The sequence below is a fragment of the Cynocephalus volans genome, chromosome 6 (genome assembly GCF_027409185.1).
Source record: "Cynocephalus volans isolate mCynVol1 chromosome 6, mCynVol1.pri, whole genome shotgun sequence".
In the NCBI taxonomy this organism is placed as follows: Eukaryota; Metazoa; Chordata; class Mammalia; order Dermoptera; family Cynocephalidae; genus Cynocephalus; species Cynocephalus volans.
In genome coordinates, this window is record NC_084465.1 from 126,472,928 (window position 1) to 126,500,802 (window position 27,875).

At 46.1% G+C, this 27,875-nt stretch overlaps 1 protein-coding gene across 5 annotated transcripts in view; it reads right to left on the reverse strand.

Annotated features, from left to right (window-relative positions):
- DIP2C (disco interacting protein 2 homolog C) overlaps positions 1-27,875 on the reverse strand; it is a 392,086-nt gene that overhangs the window by 74,165 nt on the left and 290,046 nt on the right. For all 5 annotated transcript variants that reach the window (XM_063100478.1, XM_063100477.1, XM_063100476.1 and 2 more), the window contains 8 exons: positions 26,429-26,522; positions 26,180-26,299; positions 24,861-24,975; positions 8,761-8,900; positions 6,120-6,256; positions 4,407-4,615; positions 3,190-3,304; positions 2,536-2,737 (listed from right to left, as the gene is read on the reverse strand). In XM_063100478.1, coding sequence (XP_062956548.1) covers positions 2,536-2,737; positions 3,190-3,304; positions 4,407-4,615; positions 6,120-6,256; positions 8,761-8,900; positions 24,861-24,975; positions 26,180-26,299; positions 26,429-26,522 — 1,132 coding nt within the window. The remainder of the gene's footprint in view (positions 1-2,535; positions 2,738-3,189; positions 3,305-4,406; positions 4,616-6,119; positions 6,257-8,760; positions 8,901-24,860; positions 24,976-26,179; positions 26,300-26,428; positions 26,523-27,875) is intronic.

The window sequence follows — 27,875 nt, forward strand, 5'->3', positions numbered from 1 at the left end:
AGACAGAGGCCTCAGGGTGATGTCCTCTTAGGGGCATTTCAGGCCACCTGCAGAGCTGGAACAGTCTATGGGAAGCTACCCAGTCTTCAGCTCAGCTGCCACTTAATATTTGTTTAAAAAAAGACAGAATTAAATACCTGTCAACTTAAAAACAGATGGGACACCAAGTATATATACAGATATATATATTAAAATTTCTTCTTTCTTTCTTTCAAGTTATCAGTTGGGGGACTGGCTGGTTAGAGCGTAGTGTTATAGCACCAAGGTCACGGGTTCAGATCTCTGTACCAGCCAGCCACCAAAAAACCCACAAACAAACAAACAAGCAAGTTATGAATCACATAAAAATTTCATTTAGAAAGTCACAGTATTAACAGTAAAAAGGACCACCCTTTCCCAGCCTAATATCTAATGCATACAGCCTTCTTCAAGTGCCTGGACCTAACCATATGGGTGGCGTTAGCTGTCCCTCTTGGCTGGGTTCTCCTCTGTTACTGTTACTGGGTTTCTGACATTTGGCAGGTGAGCTGTCCCCTGTAGCTATGGAAGCATATCTTGCATTTGCAAATGATCCTCCCCACTGTAAACATTTGTCCTGAATCCTGCCTTCACAGACTCCTGAGCACCTGGGCCCCCTGGAAGCTGGGTCCAGAGTCCTGATAATGAGTCTTCTCAAGTAGCGGGGAGGGAGGTCCAGTCACTTCTGCTTTACACTGAGGACACCTGGTGAGTCCTGACACTGTGATCAATTTTAATTCTACAGAAATGAATAGACCTGGATGGAGAACTGCTGTTGTATCATTCCCAATGTTATTTATGTTCTGGGAAAATATGGGACAAAGGGGGCTCTTTTTTGTGTGTTTGCCATGTTCACTGAGGGGCAATGCTCTGTGTAGCGGCTCACCAGGGGAGCAACGTACCCACGAAATTCAAAGAAATGGATGCTTTGGCCAGCTGCAACTCTACCTCCTCCTACAGCAATCACATAGACCAGGGATTGAGACAGGGAAATTAAGGTGAGAGGAAAAAAGAAATGGAGGAAGAATACCACTCGAGAGAGTCTAGAACATAAGAAAAAACTTAAAAAGACAGAAGTAGGCCAGAAACAAAGGAGCAATGATGATGTACGTCTGATGTGCCTAGAAAGCAGAAAACATCACGACTTTCTATGTGCAGAATAAAAGCAAGGGGTGTGGAGTCGGGAGTCCTAAATTCAAGTTCTGCGCCTGGTCTGTGCTCGGGTGATGTTTCTCCTGCAAGCAGCAGCCCCTGATCTTGAAGCCAGAGGAGTTCAGGCACCCCAGCTCACCCACACACCCACCTGCTGCAGAGGCACAGGCATGTCTCTAAGACCCCAGCTCCTTCATGCCTAGAGAGGCTCCAGATGGGATCTTCTGCACTGGTCTACGTGTTTACCACCAAGTGTGCTACACCCACAGAAGAGCCCAGTGAAGAAACTCCAACAAGCCCAGGCTGACTTGCTACAAAAGTCTGCCCGGCACTGCCGATCTCTACTAGAAGGTAGCAACCGGAACCAAGCCAGGGTAAAAAAAAAAAAAAAAAAAAAAAAAAGGCTGTGGTATGCATGACAGCACTTAGGGACACAGACTGTGCCATCTGGGTCTGGATCCATCTCCACCACATCTGCTATGTAGCCCTGGGTAAATCCTGGACTTCTCATGCTTGTCTTCTTTGTTTGTAAGATGAAGAGCACACACTTCACAGGGTTCCAGGAGGATGCAACGAGTCAGTACATATGAGGACAGTGGTTAGTCCACGCAGCGTCACGTGCTGTCACCCACCACCCAGCGAGCACTGGTTATGGTCACCGCTGAGGCCCTGGGAGCCCCGTGATGACAGCGGCAGCACTACTCCTACCTCACACTCCGGTGAGTCTTCGCAATAAATTCCTTCCACTGATAACTGTGCGCACCTTAAAGAGCATGACTGATGTAGTTTCCAGGAGGGTCATGTCAAGTAATAGACAATAGTGTGCTCCCAAAATGCAAGGCACGAGACAAATGTTTACTACCATAGCAATGTCACAAGTGAGTTTATAGAATTTTTCACGCACTCCAAAGTGCTTCTCCCTGTGTTATCTGCTTTGACTCCTAACTGAGCCAGGTGAAACCTGTGTGGATGTATCACTCTCACTCTGTACACCAGGGGACTGTGACCCTTAGTGGTGTTGTGCCCTGCAAAGGCCACCTGGCTGATAGCTGTACAGAACCTCGTCTGGAGTCAGTGCTGGTGTCCCACTGAGATGTTGCACATCCTGCTATTCACATGCTCTCCACAGGCCCAGCTCGGGTGGACTGTGCCATGTCATCAAAGCTGCTGTGTCCACCCACCCATGGGTAGGAACATACCTCTCGTGAAAAGCAGGTTACTCCCTGGGAGTGTGTGACCATGTGGAGGGCATGAAAGAGGCCAGGTTCCCCCTCTACGCAGCCTCTTCTGGGTGTGGGACCCGCAGTGCACGGTTCATTGAGCCAACCTGAGATGGAGCAAACCACCTGGGGCTGTGAGGCATACCTGGCTGCTTCTGCCGAGGCTTAGGCAAGTTCGTGACGCAAGTGTGGGGGCACATCAGGACATTGCAGGGGTGAAGAGAGCCCTCCAGGAAGAGCTGCTTCGTCTCTGACAAGTGGATCCCACCAAGCGGGGTTTTGGGGAGGGTATTTGCTGGCACCAAGGCCAGGCAATAAACTCCAACTTGATGTATACTGTCAATTGCCTAGAAAATTAAGGAAGAGGAAATCATGTTATGGTAGGAATTATAAACAGAAACATTTAATAAATATTCGTATCATGCAAAATACTGTCTACAACCCCAGAAGTGTGTGCGGGACAAGCAGTCCTCCTGGTGTAAAGATGCTGCAGTACAGAAAGGGTTTTTTTACTAAACTCACCACGCTGAGCAGTTTTACGTAGGAATTGCAGAAGACCATAAACAGTAAAGAAGGAATTTGGAGAAAAGAAAATACGTTCTCGAGGTCATAACTAAAAACTTGCTTTTGACCTCCCTGATGCGAATGGTGGAAATGTGTTGTGCAAACCCCTGACCCCCAAGGAGAAGAGGAGCGCCACGGCAAAGCCACGCCGATGGACTCAAGCCACAGCCTAGCAGTGCACACCGAAGCTGAAGACAGGACCGGGAGGCAGAGTGCCGCGGCGCGGCAGACCGACCTGGAGCACCCGGCTCATCCACTGGAAGCTGTCCTCCTCTGTAGAGTCCGGCCTCTGCTCGGCCACAATCACTATCCTTTCGTCGTGAAGGACAGTCACTGAGAACACAGCTATCCTGTGGGGACAGAGAGGGATGTGCAGTGAGCATACGCCTGCTGGAGACGCTCTCATGAACATTTCCTGCTGCCACGAAGAATTTTATAACCATCATTGAGTCCATCACTCAGGAGAGCACAGCTCCAAGCAGCACTTGGAAAGGCCGGTTGTAATCCCCAACTCCCACATGCTTATTAATGTAAGAACAGCTTTGGGGGATGAAGCTTAACGACACCCTGCAATCCCTGGAGGCAGCTCACAGCACCTGCCTGCAGGTTTCGGTGGCAAGGTTTACACCTTTCAGTACAGAGTTAGTGTGTGATCAGCAGACCTGCCGAAATTTAGAGGACCATACCATTCACATCTTGAGTGTGCACCTGTGAAGCACAGTAATATTCTCCAAATCAGTAGAACTTTTCTGTTTGGGAACTACCAGTTTTCTGCATGTCCACCTTGCACAGTTAGCACAGAATCACGGTGACTCAGAACCTCCAGGAGCACCCTTTTCAAACAGGTTAAAGCAAGTTTTAAAGAGAGTAAGGCGACGTCACACCCAATTGTCTGCTTTCTCCTGTTCCTGTTGGTTTGCCCAACTGAAATCAGATTCTAAAGCAGTTTATGATTGCCTTCAAATTGGCAAAAAACTCAGGAGGTGAAGAAACTGATTTACCAAGTATCTAGTGAGCTTTGCCGTGTGCCAGGCGAGGTGGGGAAGGAGGAGGAGAGAGAAAACCACGGCAAAGCCAGGAAGGGAAAGAACACCTGCCTCCCACGCAAGCCCGTGATGTGACGGTTACCCTTGGGCCTTTCTGATCTGCACCACGATGAATAGTTACTTGGCTTTCTTTTGTGCAGTTATGTACTAAAAATAAGTTTTTTGAGTGGATACATCTGTTTGACTTAGAGGGGAAGTTAATTAAAATATACATATGGGGCTCAGGAAATTCCAGTAAAGTCTTTGACATTCAGAACTAGATGAAATCTCAGAGCTCACTGAGTCCAGATGCTTCAATTGTACAGAAGAGGAAACTGAGTCACAGTAAATGTAAGGAATGTATGTCCATTTTAAGTCCTTCATAATGGAAGAACGTGCACTTAATTTGCAGACGAGTGTGACTGACCTTCCTCTGTAGACGAATTTCATGGGTTCCACAGCCAGGGCCGTGGCCACGATGTCATCAGCATTATGCCTGCGCCCGCTGACCACCATGAGGCCGTCCATCTTGCCCACCACGAAGACGAGCCCTCCGGGACCAACGAACCCCAGCAAGCCTGTCCTGATGAACGGATACTCGCTGATCGGAGCCCCTGAGCTGGTCATGGGAAACACCTGGGGGAACAAAGCTTTCATCAGGCCACCCTCATGTGGTTGGAGGCTTCAATTTTACCACTTGTCCTCAGAGCCACTGAGCCTGCTTTCCTCTAGCTTTGCCTCTGACCCCCAGCAACCCTGCCAGAGAAGCAGGGTTACAGTGACTGCTGTTAGCAGACAGTCCTCAAACGCAGAAAAGCGCCCCCCACCCCCCGCAGAAATGCACCTGCTCCTGCGCCTCCAGTCATGAGCTCCGAATCTCTCAACAGGAATACTCAGAAACCATGACAGTAACACCAATCAACCATCTGTTTATAAAACTACAGCGTAAGGGTGATAAATGGAGAATCAAGGTATATTATATAAACAACAGATGTTCGTTGTAAAGTAACTAATCTCTATTCATTAAAGCCTTGTTTTTCCTAATTGGAACTATGCTGAAAGGAAAAACAGGGGAAGCAAATCAAATGGGCTCAAATTCTACCCTCCTTTCCTCCAACCTGCAGATGAACCACATAAAAAAGGCACTGGGGTTTTTATTTAGACTTGTATCTAGCTCCAGTTTCAAGGAATAGTTTAGAAAGCTGCGTTCACATTTAACAATGCCATCCTGGACAGGCACCACGAAAGTTCCAAATGTTTGAAGAACATATCCTCTATTTGTATTTTCTTGCACATAAATTAAATATTGCAGTACACCTAGGGCCAGGCATCACTTGGTTAAAGGATGAATGTTCTGAGAACACTGAGATGGAGCACTGAGCACCTGAGCCCGTGAGCATAACTCCTTTGTCTCTGCTCACCACACAGCAGCGTGTGCACACTGCACACACACATTACACCACACACTGACCACCCATGTGCACACACCACATATATACACCACACACACACACTTGCTCATGCCATTTAAGTCATTTTTTAACATAGATATCTGTCAAGTTCTCAGAGGTTCACACTCCACCAAGTCCAGCTTTAGGCTGAAAGGCGGTAAAGGGGCGGCCAGTGGCTTCCCCAAGCAGGGCTGTTTCTGCACACGCATGTGCACATGTTCGTCTGTCAGCCACCTGTCAGCTGACACTTCTACTAAACAGGTAAGATGAGAACAGTTAAATAAAAAAAGCCCATTTTAAAGAAACTGTGCTCATTCTTTTTTGGGCCGAGCCCGTGGCGCTGGGAGCATGGCGACGCTCCCGCCACAGGTTCGGATCCTGTATAGGAATGGCCAGTGCACTCACTGGCTGAGTGCCGGTCACGAAAAAAACCAAAAAAAATAAAAATAAAAAAATAAAGAAACTGTGCTCATTCTTTTTTGACACTGGTAATAAGGTCAGAATGATGCTGATAAACCAAATTGATCAAAAACAACAAATAAAAAATGGATGGAGGAAGTACAACCATTTCAGTTCATATGAATATTTTACTGGAAAATTACCATCTTATATCTCACGTCTATTACTATGCACCTGGCAATGTCTGACTGAAGATGGAGAGCCCGTGGTGGGGGCGTCTCTCCGCCTACCTCAAAGGTGTTCTTGGTCATGCCCGAGAGGCCATAATACGATGTGCCCGTCGCAACCGCGCACACACACAGCTCCCCGATTTCGTCTGTTCTGCACAGCTGGGGGATCCCGTCTGGCTTCACGGAACACATGATGGCTAAAAACAAAACAGGAAAGCACACCATGAACAGAACTTGTATCTGGAACAAACCACAAGTGTTAACAGTCAGCCAGGTACTCAGAATGTCAGATTTCACAGTGTGAAATCAACTAGTAATTGCAATCGTGTTCACTTTAACGTGTATGCTGTATTAAGGGGAACAGCACCATCTACCACTTAGATATGAGGATGATGCTCAGAGTAAAGGGAAGGTCACTTGCCGCACATGTCAGCAGCAGAGTGGGTGCAGCTTACGAGACACAACCCAGACTGTGCAGATTAAGACACATGGGATACCCACTTTAAAGTCTTTCAAAGCGTCTCTATACTGAAAGTGGTATTTAAGCCTCCAGTGTCCCATGGGTATCTTAATCTTTGACCTCAAATTCCCTATTAAAGTGACTCCTTCAGAGAGTATATCACTTGATGCTTCGGCGCATAATTCATTGATGCTAAATTCTCACTCGTCTGTGCCACAAACTCATGGATGCCCAACACGTGCCACCACTGCAAACCACGGTCCGATCAGGGAACGGAGGCCTGATGTTTTCCAGCTGGTGTGCACTGACACCTCCAGCACCTGGGCTGGAGCTAAAGTGTCTGAGAAATGGAACCAGAGGAAACACATGGATGGTTAAACTCACTCAAAGTAAGAAAATTCACGTTAAAACTACAGTGAAACATTCTTCACCCAACTGATTGGTAAAAATCGAAAAGTCATAAAGCGCTGGGGAAAGGGAGAGAAGAGGAACTGTCACCCCACAGCAGGAGTGTGAGGCCCCTCAGCCTCTCTGAGGATGACTTGGCATTATCAAAATTACATGGGTAAGTTCCCTCTCAAACAGAAATCCCATTTCTAGAACTTCTTTCATCAGACACTCCCCATACCTGTGCAGACTGGAGCACAGACTGCAGCAGCAGAAAGTGGGACTGGCCCAGATGGGGAGGGTTTAAACAGATACTATGTATCCAAACAACGTAACGCTAACCATCTGACAAAGGAGAGTAAGCTCTTTATGTGCTAACAGGTGAACTAAAGACACAAAACATGAAAAAACCAAGAGCCCAAGGAAGATGACACGCACATGTCGTGAGCATGTGAGCATGTGCATGTCTTTCTACAGTCCCATAGCACTTCTGAGAGTGGTTGCCCCAGTGGTCAGAAAGAAGCTTTTTCACTGTGTAACCTTCTGAATCTTTTGAAGCTTCCACTGTGGAGATCTGTGATTTATTTGAGAATTAGATTTCTTAATTAAGAAAGAAATGGAGTGGAGTCCTTGCTAACACTGGGAAGGCTACTATGGGCCTGGGGCACAGATAATCTGAAGTGACAAGGCATAAGCTAAGCTGCTGGGACACCAAAGAGCATCTCCAGGGGTCAAAGAAGGAAGAGAAATGCTCTTCATGTTGGAGTACACTAGAATTAAGAGGTGCTTGGGATTAGGAATGCTGAGGTCTGGCTTCACTTCTTTTATGCCCCAAACAAGGCAAGCGGAAAGGTATGATGATCTCTGGAGAAGCCCAGCCAGGTCACCTCACTATGGACAGGGACAGCGGGAAGCCTACCTTATGGGACAGGAAGCAGCACGGCCTCCTACCTGCCAGCATATGGATCCCTGCTAAGATCCCACAGCAGCCTGTAGCAACCTAGCTCAATCCTCATGCTGATACAGTAACCATGTGGTTCACATGTGGAAGTGACCATCCTGCCACATGGGCAAGACCACACCGCAGAGCACAGAGGGGTTCCCAGAGGAGATTCAGATTCCGGGTGGGGACTCCAGCTGAGAAGGGAGACCTGACTCCAATTTGGGGTCCAGAGAGCAAAAAGCCTGATACTAGCATGTGAGGTCTGTGAGACAGGAACCAGGTAACGCATCTGCAGACAAGGTGGGTGGGAGTCCTGCTCGTGCGCCCTGTAGGCACCTGGTGCCCTGGGTGGGGTGTGGCAAGGGGGACCTTTGACAACACCACAGCTGTCACTATGTGTTTGTGGAAATGGTTTTGTGACTTTAAAAAAAGGGATTTTACTGCTAAAAACAAACTTCCCTAATTACACAGATTCGCATTCCTCGGTTTTCATACACATTTGCTAAAAGCCTTAGAGCCTTGGGGAAGGCTGGGACTTGGGTGTCTGGGCTTTGGCTGATACATTAGGATGACAGACAGGAGCCGCCTGGGCAGCTGCAAGGAGCACAGAGCCACCCTGAAGCCTGCCAGGGAAGAGGGTCCCTGTGTGCAAGATGCCCTTCCCCAGCTGCTTGAACATTTTGGGTTTTCTTTAGTCAGGAGAGTAAGCACCACCTACAATGCCCAGTGAGGACTTCAGGAGACTGGATGTCACGCAGCAGCTGGGAGCTCAGTGCAGAGGACTCGGTGATGTGCAGGGGGAAGAAGGCGGTGGCACACACCACGACGTACCTCACAATCGACTAATTCGTGAGGCCAAGGTTGGGGTCGACTTTAAATCCCACAGCGTGTGCCACCCATGCCACACTCACCTCCAGGCATCACAAGGCCGACGTCCTGCACCGTGAGCACTGAGAGCTTCTCCTCCGAGTCCACGCGGATGACGCCGTAGGTCAGCCCGTGCATGGAGAGCACGCCCCGGCCCGGGGGCTGGTTGCTGTCATCTGTGGGCCTGCAACGGCAGAGTCTACCTGACTGCATGTAAGCACGCAAGCCGCCGTACCCCCACGTGACAGTGCACACGCACACAATGGGCAGCCACCTGGTACTGGCACCTCCTGGACACAGGGCTGGTCGCCCCTAGGTCCTGTGTTAAGGAGGATCCTTTTCTCTACTTACGAACTGTTGGTAACAAGCTACTAATTCTACCTCTGAGTTCCCAGGATGTTTTAAAAAACACCTCAGAACCATGGAGACAGGACCCCCCTGACGTCCTGCCCCTCTCTCTCAAGTGTGCCTACCACAGACTGATTGATTGATTGATCGATCGATCCCCCCCACCCCCACTCCTGCTCTCTGCAAGGTCTGGTTTTCCAGTTTTGCAAATGGCTGAGAAGGGAGGGCAACATTTCTAAGAATATAGGTAATACCAGTGAAAGCCTCAATCCAGATGCATACTGTCTAGGCTTATGCTTAATTTTAAATATAAGAATCTACAATAAGATTTATGCTAGGATGCTCTGGCTGCCAAGTTTAAAGGAAATTACTTGGACAGACATGCTGTAAAATGCTTTGTGGGTCAGGAGATATGGATTTTAGATAAAGTACAGTTTTCAAAATACTGCTGCATTCATGATCTGCACCTCCCAGCTGCCTACAGCTCCGTGGTCTGGCGCACCTTCCTGGAACACCCCAGATCACTGCCGCCTCAGGCCTCAGGCCTTTGTGCTGGCTGGGCCCCACCTGGCTGCAACATTCTTCCACCCATGTCCACAGGACTCGCTGCCCCATTGTCTCAGGGTTGGCTCAAATACAGGTTTCCTCCACACCTCATGAAAACAACCCCCACCCCCTCCCAGCCCAGACCATCTGACTAGATGTGTAAGGCCTCCTCTGTCAGAGCCTGCCCTTCTGAGAGCAGTTTTTGTTCTGTTCACTGTTGTATCCTAACCCTGGAATACTGTCTAGCAATAAATACCTGTTGACTGGATTAGTGAATAAATAGATTAAAATATTCCATGATCATGGGTTTTATCCAGAAAACTAAAGATTCTTCAATGTGTAGCTAAGTGAGACACCCCAATTTAGGTAAATACCACATTATTTTCTATAATTTTCCATATACACATCTTCAATGAAGTTTTAAGATCTAAAAGTTGAACTATAAATATAAGCTCGCTGTTTAACTTTAAAAAATTATGAAGGTTTATAATGAGTCCAAAGCCATAAATGTCGCAGCATAAAAGTTAAAATTTGCCAAAGGAAATCTCATTTGAATCGAGTAACTGGTCTATTTTTAAAAAAGCATAAAATAGTCTGGAAATGGAATTATTCTGCTGGAATCAACAAGGGTAGAGCTACTCAGATATAAAAGTTTGTCCAAATAATAAAAGCCACATGAAACTACCTCATCATGATGAGCTCAAAATACTGGAATGCACATTATTCTCCTGGCTTTTTTTTCCCCAAAGACCCCAACAAGTCAAAACTTTGAAATGAAAACCAGAGGGGTTCTCTGGTCCTACCGCCATCTCCTGATCCTACTATTACAGTCCTCCACAAAAATTCAATGTGAAAGTCAGAAATTATAAGCTTCAGTATCTGCTGTGGGTTGAACTGCATGCCCCCCAGAAGATAACCCTTAGCACCAAAACTGTGACCCTGTTTGGAAACAGGGTCCTTGCAGACATAATCGAGTTACGGTGAGGTCACACTGGATTGGGTGAACTCAAGATCCAATTACTGGTGTCTTCATAAGAAGAGGAAAGAGACACAGACACAGAGTATCATGTGATGCAGAGGCAGAGATGGAAGGGACCCACCTATAAGTCAAGGAACCGGAGGCTGGAGTAGACCCTCCACTGAGCCTCCAGAAGAGCCAACCCTGCCAGCAACTTGATTTTGGACTTCAGCCTTCAAAATGAGAGAGGACAAATTTCTGTTGTATAAAGCCACTCAGTCTGTGGTCTTGTCATGACAGCCTGGGAAACTAATGCACAACCGTAGTAATAAAAGTACCCCTATGTTTATTTTAAAACCTTCATGAAAGCCAAATGCTGGACTAGCCATAGCCACCCAAGCATGGGGAGGCTCAGAACATGCATTTGGGGAAACTAAGAAGCTCTGTGACCGGGAATCCAGGAGGAAAAAGTTCTTTCAGTCTGTTGTCTTCGTGACAGTTTCTTCTTTTCCATGTTTAACAATAATTGAGAAGCAGGACTTGTAAATGTAATAAATACCTTACCTTTAGGAACTGTGCTTATTATAGGAAATTTTAAATTATTTTTATAAAATTATAGTCATGGGAGACTGGACATACTCATTTAAAATGTAAACTAGCAACACTAACCCTGTATTAATTTAACTTACCACTATATATTTATATTTAATGCAGTCCCTTGCTAGTCAGAGAAAACAGCCCTTGGTTATTTTCCTTGCAGATTTGCAAAAGGCAGAAACAGGAGCCCACGAACTCCTAGGCAACCTCAGTCCCACCTCCCCACAGACCTCATCAGCACAGATGATGGCCTTCCTGGGTCTGTCCCCAAACCTCTCCACGGGACCTGGTGCTGCCGATGGCCGCCTCCTTCCAGGTGGCAAAGCCAGGGCTCCGGCCGCGCCTTTCAGGCACCAGACTGCTCTGAGCCCTTTCCACAAATGGACTCACTTAACACTAAACACAAACCCACTCAGATCCTACCTGTGTCCCTGCTTTCTTTCACAGGTTAGAAAAAGAGGTACAGAAATGTTAATGTCATTGCCCAAGTGTTGGGCCTGGTGGGAGTCGGACGCAGAGCAGAGCCGTGCCCAGCCCTGGACTTCCTCTGTCTCCCTCCCAGACATCGTCCCTCCCTCCAGCCCCATGACAGCAAGTACATCTTGGTTCACTGCAGTTTTCTTTTTAGGAAAATTTAAAGCAAGTGACATGAATGACACAGGAGCACATTCTTGGTATGAATGAGGAAAACATCACAGTGAAGAGGGTAGGTCCTATTTATGCTCCACTCACCCTCCAAGCCCACTTGCTGCCTCACGGTAACCACCATCCACACTTCCATATGCAAAGGTCCCAAATCTTTAATGTGCAGTTACATATAAAATATGTGCACATACAAACGTTTACTTTCACAGAAAAGCAGTCATGACACGCATATTCATCTGGCTCTTTTCACCAAATACGAGCGTTCTTCAAAAGTTTCTAGAAAGATCTGAATTATCTTTTAATCTCATTTTTCCATGAACTTTCTTAAGTACCCTAGTATATCTGCAGATCTTTCCAGGTGAGTGTCCGTACACATGTAATATACATATGTGCACATACCAATGAATCCATGTCTTAATTGCTACATGGTATTCAGTAAAATGAATATATAACCATTTATTCTACTTCATTCAATTTTTATACAGTGGGAAATATTTCTGTAAGATAGACATCTAGAAAGAGAATGAAAGAATCAAAAACCATATACATTTAAAATTTTAAGAAAGCCCTAAATACCTTTCAAAAAGAACAGATTATTTTGCATTCCCACGAACTGAATATGAATATCACGCTACTGTTTTCTCACTTACTGGACAGCATGCAGTGCTGGCTGCATGCTGCATGCTGCTGTGAGCACCACACATGTGCTAACACCATGTCCTCCACAGCAACCTGTGAGATGGCACCACCACCCTCCCCGTTCTGCAGGTGAGAAGCAGGGCTGAGCGGAGGCACGTGCCGCCCATGGCCACAGCTGCTCGGGCTGCTCCAGAACCCATGCTCCAGCTGTGGTGCCAGGCTGCCCTTGTTTCTGCACACTGTCACCAGCACCGGCGATCAAACTTTAAGACTGTCACTGATTGAGGAGCAGCACACCAGTCCTCCCTGTGGTTTCAATTTGTGTTTGCTTCATTATTAACCAGCTCCGATCATCTTTGTCTCCATCACCACTGTTCTAGGGATTTAAAATCCCAAGCAGATAAACCAGGTGAGGAAGGGAAAAAATGATCTCAGAGAGCAGAATTCATGAGGAATTCAAAAACATTTCCTTTAACAGTCAAGGAGAGTAGATTGAATAACGGCTAAGGAAGCCACGGTGTGCTCGTGAGCCCACAGCTCCACACGCCTTACTTAGAGTGTGGGTTACAAGAGAATCACCTCGCGACTCCAGGAACGTAAGGAGACTTAGAGACACAGAAGGAGGGAATATGTAGCCATGACACACAAAGGGGGGGTTACAGGAGTTACAATTAAAAGAGAAAGGAGCTGCTCCACTCAGCAGTGTGGCTCAGAAGAACATACTCATGGCAGACAGATTCAGCAGAACGGGGTGCACCCCCAGTGACTTGTCATGACATCTCCAGCTACTGTGAAATACTCGACATCCCTGAAGAAACAGCTACCGTAAATTTCAATGATCACATCTACAGTTTTCTACCACTGACCGCAAGCAGAACCTGGCCAGCTTGGGATGTGTTAATACTGAATAAATAGAGCCCAGAAAGTGACAAGCAGTTAGGGTGATGTCCAGCTCTGGGTTTAGCACAGTAACTACAACTTCATCTGCAAAGCTTTGATGCCACATGTTGTGGGTGAAGGGTCCTTGTTTCTTTCATCTTATGTAGGCAATCACCAGTTCAGTAACTCTCCGCTTAGGAGCAGGGCACCTTTGGAGAGCAGAGGAGTGAAGTCATGGGCAGCTGCGTGTTCCACCCCAGCGGTACTTATGACAGTATTTCTACATGGTAGGTCGTTACAGGACAGACAGACACACACACACACACACACACTCACACGTTATGGTGGTGGCCCCCACACAAACAGGAGCAGCTCACGTGTGCTGAATTCCTACTACACACCAGGCCCACTTCCATGTGCTTTGTTGTGACTGAGCCCACTCAACGCTCATAGAAGCCCACGGGTACTGCTATGATCCCCACTTTACCGAGAAGAAGCCAAGTGACAAAGCTAGCATGAGAAGACCCTGGATGGGAACCCAGGCCGGCCGACCCTAGCACATGCCAGCAGACCCACGCACCAGTCAGGCAAGCTCCAGCCCCAGATCTCAGAGGCACCTCCCACAGACATGTAGCACCTCACGTGACACCACCTCTGTGGGAAAACACATTTGGTTCCAAATAAATTGCTAAAAAGTTATGGGGCAATGTGCTTGAGGATGGGGTCTTCCCTCTGAGCTGCCGAGCCTCAGAGGCGTGTGCTTTCCAGGACACTGCTCTGCGCCCTGGCACCGCCACGATTGAACCTCTTCCTCTAGACGAGCATAACCAGCCCGACCAAGGTGCCTGAGGGGCCAGACAGCGCACAGCCGGAGTGCAGGCATCTCCTCTCTCCTTCTCTAGGCTCATGTTTTTAACCACAGCAGATGGCCCTAATACATAAACAGCGCCAGGTAAAAATTCCCTTTATAGGAAGAGGACAGTTGAGGTTGTGGACTTACTTTAACAGAAACACTATTTTTCAGGAAACACTCTTGCAGCACAAGGAGAAATTCAGTCAAAACTGTGTACATACCCTTCTTCAATGTTTAGTGTGATGCGGACTTTCAAACATGCAACAGATAAAATGAAGCCGTGGTTTTTATAAGGGAAAGATACAAGGTAAAAACAGCATACCCAAGAAACTAACTGATCAGTTAACTTAATTTTTGCCCTTTTCTCTGATAAGAGCAATACATGCTCATTTAAAAGACAACCCATTTTAAGAGCTATGCAACACAGAAAGTAAGTTTCCCCAGTGTTACCTGCTTGCCTGCCAGTTTAGTGCATGGTCTTTGGGTTTTTTCCTGCTGAATATACTATTTACAGATACTTAATTCTTTGTGGCCAAGAAAGGGATCGTTCTGCACAAACTGTGCCTTTCATTTGCCTTGGCTGCCTTCCCACATCAGACGGCCGGCTGTGGGTGGGAACCAGCTTGACCCGTGAGAGGCACGGGTTGGGGCTTGGCTGCCAAAACACACTTCTGAGCACAATTCAATCAAACACAGAACAAGAGAAAAACACTGTTAAATGCAAGTGCCACAACAACTTAAATTAAACAGGACAATACAGTTGCTTCACTCTTCAACACTATTTAACTGATTCATGTTTTCATTCAGATGACTTTCATCTCTAAACTATTTTATAGTTAGAGAAGCTTTAAAATTTTATTTAAAGTTTTTGATAAAATTACAATGTATTTTAATTTATCTTGTGTTTTTAAAATGAGACTATGGATCTCTGAGCGCCACTCTCTTGAAAACCCCACCTCAACTCATGGGCTGTGTTGCTTTGTTTCATTTGGGGTCACTGGTTGTTATGTCCCAGGGAGAAATGTTTAATTCAGTATCGGATGGCATCAGATTTTGTAGTTCCCTCCCTTCTGATGTCTTTTCTTTCATTTTTTTCCAGCTTTCAAACTTCTAGGTTGGACACTTTCAACAGGTGGAAAATGACCATGGCGATAAGGGGTGTCTTTATTATCCTTTGGAAATGCTGTATTAATTGCTGTTTTATATAACTATTACCTTTTCACTGCTAAAACATCAAGGTATTAAAATAGTACCACAATATTAAAACAGTAAAAAGGACAAAAAACATTATTACAACGTAGCTTTTAAAAAAATCAGTTCTATCACCTACATTCTGGAGATGGAAACAGTTGGGTCCAGAAAATAGTTTTCTGGTTTTCATTTTGCAGTTTGCTCTTTTTTGTAATTCTCCTGATAGGCTTCAGGAATCCATATTTCCCAATATTTTTCTATTCTGCAGTTAATCTTGAGGGAAAAGGAAGGTATAATGATACAGTGACAGCTTTAAAGAGAAGACACTTCAAATGTCTGGGTAAGACTATGATTACACAGGGAGCCAGGGCACATGTCACTACAGCACAGTGTGATCTATGTGCAAGGAGATGTCACACATACATGAAGACGGACATGCATGAAGACAGACACATGAACAGACACACACACAGACAGGCATGTGTGAATACAGGCATGCATGGAGACAGGCACACATGAAGACAGGCATATGTCAACACGGGCACACATGGAAATGGGCACACATAATGAAGACAGGCACATATAAATACAGGCACACTGGAGGTGGGTGTGCATGAAGATGGGTACACATACATGAAGACAGACACACATGAAGGTGGGCACACATGGACGCAGGCATGTACGAAGACGGGCACATATGCAAAAAGGCAGACACACATGAGGACAAACACATGGAAGGGGCAGAAGTCTTAGGAAACGAGCAGTGCATCTGTAATTTCACGTTCGCTGACAACCACGGATAACAACTGAGTATCACCTTTTAATCAAGGGGACTGCAAGCCATGCAGCGATGAGCTGCACGAGTTGTCTGCGGGAGGTGCTGTCTCTGCTCACGACCAGCGCAGAGTGAGCCATCACCAGAAGATGACTACAATGAAGGGCATGAAGGCTTAGACAGCAACCCCGAACCTGTTCAAACGAGGGGTGACTGGTCTTCTGCGAGCCCTCCTCTGCAACAAAACAGGACAGCGCTGCAGCCAAACATTTGGTGTTTTTCTTTAAAAACTATAAATAGTAAAGAAAACGTGAGGACCGCAAGGCTGCGCATTGACTTCACCATGACACCTAAGAGAGCACCAACTCTGTCCTCACGCCAAATCCATGTGAAGCCTCTCCAGACCCCACGTAGACAGCTTTACAGACTATGCCAATGCTATTCACCTAGTAACCAGGCCGCTGGCCTCTCCACATGGGAATTCACTTCAAGTCTTCAGTATGTTTCAGGGAGGAAAGTAAGTGCTGAGGACAAAACACCATGTGGAATTACACGCACTGGCTGGTCTTCCAGAAGCGAGAGCTTGTCCCAAACTTTCTGTGAACACAGTAACTCACGCAAACCACCGGCACACTGGGGACTTTCCCTTCCATTTGTATGTTACAGAAAACTACCCAGAGAGGAGTGTGTTGGTCAAAATGCGTGTGCTGCTTCTATCAAATTCATTTAAAAATGACAAATGTAAGGACAATAAAAGAAAAGACTCTGTCCTGAAGACACCTGCCACTGAAGCAGTGTTGCTGGCACCCAGTTCACCTCCAGGCAATTAGAGAGCCTAAGTGCAACAGCCAGTTATAAAAATCATCCTTTCATACACTCGTCAGCATTCCACAGTTTAAATGTGCATCGTATGCATAAAAATTAAATAAAAGAGACCACTGTCTTGACAAAACTGAGGAAAGCCACTGACATAGGAAAATTCACTCATGGCTATTTTTAATTTTCTTACACTATTTGTCATTCAACCTAGAATATGAAAACTGTACCTTTTCATCCTTTTCTGTCCCTCAATTTGTTCTTGAACCAGAAAACTGGCACATCTGAGAAGAGGGTCACAGCCAACGCAGGGAGTAGAGGGATGGGGGGGTCTCAGGAAGGCTGTGTTGAGAAAGAGGGGGCGGCTCTGGGGAGGAGTAGTTCTGAGGAGGGCTGCAGTGACCCGCAGTGGCCCGCATCCCAGTGGCTGCTCCCTAAGGCTGTGCATGTGGGCTGCAGTGCTGTTGGGAAATGCGTCCTGCTCTGTGTCTGTCTGTGTCCTGGTTGGTCCCTGTCCTTCCACAGCTCGGCACATAATTATTTGAAGCTGTGCGCTGCTTGGGGAAGTCTGGCCGGAGGCAGATTTCCTGTACCTGCTCCACACCTAGAGCTTGTCCTGAGGGAATGGACTGGGCTCCTTCTCCTCTGCCTTGTGGAGCATCACGGTGGACATGCCCTGGGCTGCTGCCCAAGACAGCAGGTGGGCTGTCAACAGCTGGCCAGAAGGCACACTGACTTTCTGCAGGAGGTTTTCTCAGTGGAGCAGGTTGAGACAGCAACTTTAGGCTATCAGCAGCACCTACACTGTCAAGTGAAATTAAAACAAAAAGCCAAAACCACACATGGCTCCACTCACGTAAAATGCACACTATGTGCATGTCATGCGCACAAATGCACAGAAAAAGATATGGCCCTCAGCAGGCTTTTCTTCTGATGGATGATGGATTGTCAGAGACAAGTGTGGGGGGTAGGGGACTTGTGAATTTACTTTACACACTTTTGCATTTCTCTTTTGTTAACTTATTCTATAATATTTATTAGGCACCACCTATTTGCCAGGTGGAGACAGACAATAAAAAATAGATAGATATACCAAAAACCACAGCAAGTGAGAAGTCAGTGAGGCTGCAGGAAGAGCGGGACAGCGAAGGTCCACGCATGGAGGAGCGTGGGGCGTATCAGCGTAGCACAGGGGGGCCTCCCTGACTGGGGAGCCCCAGGACAAGGAAAGAGCAGACAGAGGCCTTCAGCTTGCACACCGAGGAAAGGGCAGGCCTCCGTGAGCTCCCGCAGGTGCTGTCACCCGTGTCAGGGGCCACGGAGTGCCCTGGCCAGCTAGGGGTGGAGGTAGAAGGGAGGGGACCAGGAGACTGATGAGGAGCTGCTGGGAATCCAGGCAACGGCCCAGCCAGCAGAGGGAGAGGAGGAGCAGCTAGATTTAGACCACTGCTGGCAGACATATGGGGAGGAGTATTAGAGAAAGAAGGAGTAGGAAAGGTGCCAAGTCGACCAGTACTAGAGGCTGCAGAGCAGTTTTCAAATCGTTTTCACAGTAAGAGTGCGTCCACACGTTGCTCGGCCGAAAATGTTCAAACACGAGCCAATAGTGATGATACTTAAATTAGAAACCCTCTGTGCCTCCTGCTCTTCTGACCCACGTGGCAGTAGAATGGATCATCAATACAGAGCCAAGACCTCAAAGACAGTGATCACTGTCTGGTCTTCACAGACTCCTGGATCTGAGCTTAAAGCTACAGAACCTTGGTGGGGGGGGTGTGTGGAGGAGGGGAGGCTACATTACACACACAGCCTATGGCTGAGACATTGCATGCTGCCAGGCTGTGGCCTCATGACCAGACTCAGACAGCCTTGGTACTGGGAGGCACAGGCGTTAGGAGGTGCAGGTATTGTTTGGAATGGCGTTAGAAGGAACAGATGTTAGGAGGCATGGGTATTAGGAGGTGTGTGTATCAGTATCTTCTTTTGTAGGTGAAGAAATTGGGTATCTCAAAGGACAACTGATCCACCTTGACACAATAGAAAGTCGTATAAGCCTAATAATCTGCCTTTTCTACTGAATAAGGTATTCGTGAAAATGAAAAGACTTAAAAACACTCTTAAATCCATAAAGTTCTGAACAAACTCCAGGTAACTAACACCGTAGCCAACAGATATCTGCTGGCTTAGCAGTCCTGGGATGCAGCTTGAATTCTATCCACTGACTCTTTCCTGATGCGGGCGATTTCAGGCCACGTCATGCACCAAACAGTTCTAGCACAGGGCCCTGGAGGACTAACCATGGTGCGGATCCTCAGCACCGAGGAAATGCCCTGGATGTTTCATGGCCAGGCATCAGCAATCCTCTTTGCTCATGTTTGTCTCGATCAAGCAAAGGGGCTCCTCTCTGAGCCCCTCCAGGCCGAGGCTATGTCTACAAACCATAGGCCACCCCTGTGAAATCACACTCAGCCAAAACAACCTCCGGTGCTAGAGAAGCAAACCATTGCTTTAGAAACTATACTCCTGATTCTTAACATTACTGGCAGCTGGCCTCATCATCACTCTGTCCTTGATGGGATTTGAGTCTGAATATAAAAAATACCCTCCTGTTTCAATTTTGGTTACAGGTGTTTAGGATTCTGAAATCCAAGAAGAGAGGCAAATGGAGTGGCATCTGTGGTACTTGAGAGTGCTTTGAATGGATAAAGCAACTTTAAAAAACCTGTGCTTTCAAATATATTACAAGGGTATTTTCCAAAAATTACCATTACCTGGCTAGAACCACACCAATAAGGAAGCAATAAGCGTGGCTTAGAATTAAAATCAGTCTACTTTTTCCTTCATATATTTTATGGCCCGTCCTTATTTTATGCAGGAACAAATTGGAAGGATTCCCACTGTCACCAAATGTTACTGAGTGTGGCCTTGAGACACAGAGACCACGTTAACAGGTGTGGACACATGAACACAGCTCATACCACAGACCACGTGCACCGTGGTTAGTCACCTCAGTCGGGTCTGCATCTCACTGATGCGGTCTACACTTGTGCTGATGGTTAATGCACATTCCTTTTGATTTTTAAAAGAGTCACAGAGGCGCAGCGCTGAGGAGAAAGACAGAGAGAATATGGCAGGGAAGTATTTGATTCCCCTGGGAGGAAGAGTGTCTTGATTTGGGAAAAAAACAAAAAACAACAACAAAAAAGTTCAGTTGAATCACCAAAGGCAGGCCATTTTATCAAGCCAGGACATGCAACAAGGATTGCAGACCATGGGCTTGGAAAATTGAAAGAGAAGAATTTCTTCATGTGCCAACCATCTTTTGATGTCATAAAATTTGTTTTTTCACTCAAGGAGCAACCTACGTGGAATCATTTTGCCTATCAATCAGTGGTGCATGGGAGAGGAATGAAGCAAATCTTCCCCAGTTCATACAATGTCTGGGACCAGCACCACACAGCTCAGAGTTTCAAGTGAAGACAGTCCACGTCCTGCTCATGGCAGGAGCTGGCAAACCTTCTCAGGGAAGAGCCTGACTGTAAATGTGTGTGGCTGTGAAGGTTAATTCTAGGTGTCAGCTTGATTAGATTCTGAGGACCAGGCCTAGCGAATGGATTAGTAATGGTGATTGTTGGAGTGCTTCTGAGGGCTTTAAAAGGAGCATGCATGAGAAGCTCTCTCTTGCTCTCTGCTGTGCCATTTTGCAATGGGATACCCTGCCATCACTGCAGTCACCACCAAAGAAAGCCTTCACCAGATTATTCCCTGGACTTTGGATTTCCAGCCTCTTGAACTATAAGCAAAAAATTTCGTTTTCTTATAAATCACCCAGTTGCAGGTATTTCTGTTGTAAGCAACAGAAACAGACTAATACAGTAGCCTAGTGAGCCACATGAGGACCAACTCTGCAGGCAACTTGTAAACGCATGGGCAGGGCTGTGTTCCACGGAAACCACGTGCAGAAACAGGTGCAGGGCAGTCTGTTGACCTGTGACGTAGGGAAACATCATCCTATCTGACCATCAATCAGCAAGGTCAATTTTACTGCTGTCTCCCGTTATCTTTTCATTTATCTGTCAGATGCAGCTTGGTCTTCCTGCATTCCCACGCAAGTGGGCATTTTCTGGCTTTGCTTTCTGCTACATTCCCAGCACAGAACTGCACCTGGCAAACAGCAGGCATTCAAAAAGCATTTGCTGCATGAATAAAAAAAATAACATGGAACCAGACACAGGCAGGAAAGCTGAGGAAGAAGGGATATGGAAGAAAGGGAGAGCTCATGGCACGTTCTCCCACATGCACCCAGCATGGAGACCTGTAGTCAGTGGCTCCATGTCGGAGCAGAGGAGGAAGGGACGCATGTTCACGGTGAAGAGGGTTAAGAGGGTGAGAACAGAGAGGAGGGGCAAGCCTCTTAATATCCTGGAGTTTCCTACCAGGTCCGAGCTGCATATATATTTTCTTAGTCAAATACTCTTGAAAATAGGATTTTCCCAATGAAAGGTGCCCTCCTGTTTTCCCGTTTTGCAGATGGTTTTGGAAAATTGTGAAGGGCACAGCTATAGAGGCTTGTTGGGAACATTGGTGTTACCAGTGCCAGACCACAGGTATCTAATGACTTCTGAGACCTCTTAGGAAAAATAGGAGGGACTTTGGGCAAATGAGCAGAGCTCTCAGGAGGGGCTCCAGGACAAGGGTGGCCCTGCCTTGGGATGGATCGCAAGAGCAGTGGGGGACGCCCCCCTCTATCCCTCTCCACAGCCAAATGTGTCTGGGGAGACGGCAGCCTCAAGGCAGATGTGAGGAGGGAGGTGGGAGAATCTCCAGGAGAACACGAGGACCTCCTGTGTTGGCACTCCACTGTCCTCATCAAACAAAATTCCACGTAACTTTCAGAAAAACGTAAAGCCAAATCATTTACAGATATCATATCCATTGGATTTTTGATGGCAGCAATTTAGTCCCAGTTTTCAGGCAGGAATTGATTTTTTAAAACAATTATATTATTTTCTATCAGTTGGGACAATCAAGTGAGAAATTCATGTTTAAACCCCATGCAAGGTAGCTTCATAATCTCTCCACATGCACTTTCTGAACACAGGATTTTCTCTAATCCTTTCCTCTGTTTCCAGAAACTATGGGCAATGTGCCTCATGGGACCTATGTACCTGACGATAAACTGTCTCCTGGCAAGAAGTGACACGGTTACAGTACCCCTTCAGCTCATTATATTTTTATGTCAGTTTCACATTACTTTCTCCTTTCCATGGGTATTTTAAATCTAAATAAACTATGCTAGCAAGCAGTATCTAGCTTCTGTGGCGACTGTCTCAGGGCACCCAGGAAGCACTGGTCGACATCAGCAACCGTGGCTGGGCAGATTTGGGGATGACCCTGCAGTAACCACGGCTATGACTGTGAGTCACCAGATTCCAAGGGGAGACTGGGAAGTTTTGCTGGAGTTACCAAACACAGGAGGAGCTGCATGTTTGCTAAGTACAAACAAGGAATAAATGCAATTCTTGAGGATTGTGAAATGTTTGTGGTAAACTCAGCTCAGGGTTAGAAACTGACACTTGGTTCTCCCAATCACAACACTTTTCCATGTAATCCCATTATCTTTAAAGACAGTTCAACTTCAGGAAAAAATAGGCTGAATTTACACAAGCTGGATGAAAATTTGCCAGTAAGGTCGTTTGGCACAAGCTCAGCCAAGAGGACAATATAACATTCTGCGTTTTCCACCTGATTGGCACTACTTAAAATACACGGTCTTGAAAACAAACAGTGTACTTTGAGACTGATGAATCTGGACCCCCTGTAGTGACAATTTTTCACGACTTTTGAGACCTGTGATGAAAACCTCGCCACCCTGAACCTCCGCCTGTGCCGGCAACTGCACCGTCACTAGCTGCAATGAATTTACACATAGGTGGGGCTTGGCAGGACGTGGGCTGTCTATGTCCACTGCACCTGCCCTTGTCATTTGGGAACGGTCGATAGGTCTGAGGTGAACAGATGGCTGCCAGGCTGTGGTTGGGTGTGGGGGCTGAGGAGAAGCAGACGCACCCTTGGGGTCTGCAACAAAAGCCCCTCCATTCAGGAGCAAGACCGGCTGGCCGGCCAGCACATTTTGTGTGTCAATCACCATCTCTGATAAACACAGTAAATGTAATTACACCGTCTTAGAGCAGGTTCAGACCGAAGTCTACCAACTCAGCCCTTATAAGGAAACTACTGTTATTGGGGTAACAGTTACTCATAGAATACCTACTGTTATTAGGGTAACAGTTATTCATTCATAGAGAACCTACTATTATTAGGGTAACAGTTATTCATTTCATAGAGTACCTGCTGTTATTAGGGTAACAGTTATTCATTCACAGAGTATCTACTGTTACTAGGGTAACAGTTATTCACAGAGAACCTGCTGTTAGTAGGGTAACAGTTATTCATTCGTAGAGAACCTGCTGTTAGTAGGGTAACAGCTATTCATTCATAGAGAACCTATTGTTATTAGGGTAACCTGCTGTTATTAGGGTAACAGTTATTCACAGAGTACCTGCTGTTCTTAGGGTAATAGTTATTCATTCATAGGGTATCTACTGTTACTAGGGTAACAGTTATTCACAGAGAACCTGCCGTTAGTAAGGTAACAGTCATTCATTCATAGAGAACCTGCCATGAGTAGGGTAACAGTTATTCACAGAATACCTGCTGTTGTTAGGGTAACGTATGATCCTCTTAAAAAATGAAGATCCAATTCTGGTTAGTGGTACCAATTTTTATCATCAGTTTAAATAATTAGATAAACTTTAAATTTCTGGTTCAATTAAAATTAAAAGTAGCTCTTGATACTTTAAAGATTTTCAGTCTCTCAGCCTGCTAGTCAGGCAACCTAGTTAATGTTACGTTAATGAACACCTAAAAGCATTAGGTTTCTTATTTAAGGAAGTTCATCTAGTGAATATTTTCGGAAAGCCCAATCTTCGGTAATATAGAGCAGTACTCATGTACTCTGTATACTAACTTTTCTCTGTCATCCATTCTTAAAGCAGAGCACATTTGTGCTACATGAATTAAAACCTAATTAGAGATGGAACCCAAAGATATGAAAAATAAGTCACATGCTATAAGTTTCAAGTATCTAGATGACGGAAATGCTTCCTTTTTGCATTAATGTTGATAACTGAGAGTTGCAGGATGACTGGCAGCCAACTCCGACTAACGATGGTGACATCAAACAGGCCTTTCTGCTCCTCCTTTGGAGACCACTGACTGTGCTGAGCTCTTCCCACACTCTCGTGCTGGTAGAGTGGCTCTCACCTCAACCTCCCAGCCCCGTGCTGTTCTGAAGCAGGCTGGAGTGCCTGGTGACCAAAGACTCTGCAGACAACACTGACCGCACAGCAGAAGCACCCTGAGAGAAAGGCGCCTGCGCTGTGGGACAGTATTGGTCACAGACACCATGCCGCCCAGAGCTCAGAAAACCAGTGTTTTTAAAGTGCAGCTTTCCAGAGGGCAGAAAGCGAAGATGATGTCAAAAGGGCACACGCGTGGCTGCAGAGCCTCGTTCGCCGGTGTCTACTCTATCCCATCCCCAGATTAAACCTGAGACTGACACGAGCAAGGACAAGGCACTACTGCTCCATGATCCCCAAGGCGGAGCTCCACTGACTCGGGAGTTACGGTAAAACTGCAGAGTGTGAGAAATGCTTTCCTAGCTAATGACCCTGGACCATCCAAGAGTCCATTTCAGTACTCAAAAGAGAACTAAACTCCTCTGGAAAAGTACAGGTCCTGTTTTCATCCCCACGCTAAGGATTAATGGCTAAGATTCCCAGGTCTTGTTGGCCGGGCCCCGTGGCTGTCTACGTTAGTGGGCAAGACACAGTACCTCCGGATGGCCACTGTGAGGGCCTCAGGTGAGCTGGCGCATGGACAGATGACCTCCTGCCGCAGGCCTTTGCTCTGGAAGACATTGAGAAACGCATCGCAAGAAGAAATCGACCCTGGAGTGAAAGAAGAGTGATAATCAGACTGCGGAAGTGAAGCACCGTGACCGATTAAAAAATATCCAGTGATATAAAACAGTCTGAAGTCAGGCTTCAGGTTGAAATGGATTTAGGCAGCATGAAAAAATAGTTCACTTAATATAATTTATGTTACAATCATGAAATCCTCAAATTTACAGAACCCAAGAATTTTTAAAAATGCATCTCCTACACTTGAGACATGTTTTCTGACTGACAAACTTAACTCTTATAAGTTTTCTGAGACTTGTTCCACCATTTTCAACATACCAGTTCCAAAAGATGGGTAAATCAAAACTTAACTAAGTAAGGAAAACTTTACATTGACTTAAATGACGAGATTGAGATATAACTGCTAGAGTGTATCAGCGAAACTATTTCCAATACAGGTTTACCTTGCTTTATGCAAGATGTATTGTTCTCTAGTGTTTTGGGTTAAAAACTGTGTATTAAATTTGCTCACAATCTATGGAATTATTTTATAATAAATGAAAGAATCATTCATAAAACCAGGTTATATGTTTAACACTACTTTTGTATACCAGATGTTCTTTAAGAGAGTACGTGTGGCTCTAGCTATGAGCACACGTTGTGCACGGTTTATAAGTGTGGTCAGAGACACTCTTCATTCAGTCCACTCTATTCTGCTCATTTTGTTTCTGACATAAGAAGCCAGCTAGGGTTTTGTTTCAGTTGACTAAAATATTTCTCAAGGTGTATTAATTATATTCTGTGGAACTGCTATTTTACTTTATCTGGGTATTTTTGGCTGCAGGATTTGATAATGAGATTCCATTAAAAATGACAAATTAATTTGCTTATCAATAAAACTACTGTGGATCATAAAATAGTAATAGTTAACATTTCTTGAGCACTTATTACATGCCAAGAGACCATACTTAGGGAGTACTTCACTTAATCCTCATACACCTTTGATTCAGGTGCCATTTACGGCAGAGGAAAGAGGACTGAAAGGGACATGCATCTGCAGATGCCAAGCTTGTAACCATCATGCCGCCGTGCATTCAGGTTACAGTGAATAGTGCTATTGGTTCATTGTAAAAGACTTCTTAACTGAGACAAAGACTAGAAAAAGAAAGACCAAAGCACAAAGAATGAAGTCTGGAGAACAAGGACCCCACGGACTGCCCATCTTCCGGTCTACAGGGAATTCTTCACTTACAGGGATTTGCGCCATCGGCCACTATCAACATTCGTAGAGAAGAGAGGTTGATATCTCTTTGGTCTCTGTGTGCTACTAATGCCCAGTGCATATCTCTTGATTTCACGCAAGCCACTTTTGCTAAAAAGAGAAGGAGAAGTTGGTCAGTATATGTCACCATCAGACCGTCTGATATTGAAAAAGAGAGAGAATTGTGACCATTGGGGAATGGTGAATCATCTTTTATTTGACAGCAAAACTCAGACCCACCTTTGTACTGGCAGACCTTCTGGATCCAGGAGAGTGGGTTCACCTTCATCAATGAGTAGGGGATGCTGATGACGTGCATCATGTTCATGACGCTCTGAAACCAACGACAGACATGTGCAGGTGAGTGGGAGGTGCCGGACAGGAGGATGCACACTCCGTGCAGTGCAGGTGGGGGACACTAGGCACTGCAGGAGGAGCGAGAGGCTCTCAGGGGAGTGGACAGCTGACCCGTGTAAGGTGTGCACTGTCAGGTCCATGTCCTGTGGACCCTTCAAAAGAATGCTCGAGGGACAGTGACTCCCAAGGGGACCTTGTCCCCTCTGTGTCTGCTTGTCCCAAACCCTTGACAGAAGTAAAGAATTTAAGTCCAGACCCTTTCTTGAATAAAACCTTTAGTGGAATGATCATCATTTTGTAATGGCCTTTCTTGTTCTTGAAGCTTAATTCTTTCCAGTGTATTATACTAATGTTTATTTTACAACATTAATAGTTAATTAAATGCTACACTGAAATGTAAGGAGCGGCAGAAAGTTTGTCTTAATCATGCTCAGTCTTCCGCGTGGCCTTGCTATAGACCAGGGCTGTGGAGGGTACTAACATTAATAAAGTACATGTACTTCACAGGGTCTAACTTTTTAGAATTACACATGGAAATGTTAAACTTGTGGAAGACAGAAAACTTTCCCTGGGCTAAAGTCTCTGTTGTAGATAAAGAATTGTAACACAGCACAATTGCTGGCTCTAAGGACAGATGTCCTTGGTGCAGCTATACCTACTGATTGTTGCCATGACAATTATCTTACTGTTCTTTTTGTAACCACTTATGTTCCTTTTCTATAACTTTCTTGCCTGGAGAATAAATACTGAGAGAAAACCCTAGTTCAGGGTTATTTTTCCGAGGAATGCTTCTCTCGAGGGTTCCTGGAAATTAACCCCTTTGGGGCCTCTCACTGCTCTGAAGAAATGGGCTTTGAGTAATCCTTTGCATCTCTGTTACCCTGGGAGAGGTGACACAGGACTGCTAAAGGGGTTGCTTCTATAGAACGGATGACCAAAATAAACTTAAAAAAGAAAAAAGGTTAGCACCTCCACACTGTGGCTAGGACCTGCATCCTGCTCAGGCACCATGCAGCACATGTCCTCACATAGCAGCAGAATCCCAGGACTTCAGGCCCAGGCCTCTCTGTGGCATGTTGGGATCTTGTAGGTTATTGAGTGTGGGGCCAATGAGAGGGCACAGGCCACTCTGGAGAGCCACCGTCCCAACTCTGGAAGCTCTCAACGAAAATGAAAAGACAGCATACACCTTCCCTACCAGGGTGACCTCTGTGCCGACTGCATACCCAGCCTCACCAGCACCAGCCTGCTGACCACGGCTCCCTCCCCATGTGCTGGGGGTGACGGGAGCATCGTTCAGGTCAAGGCCAGCAAACCCTGTGCTGCCATC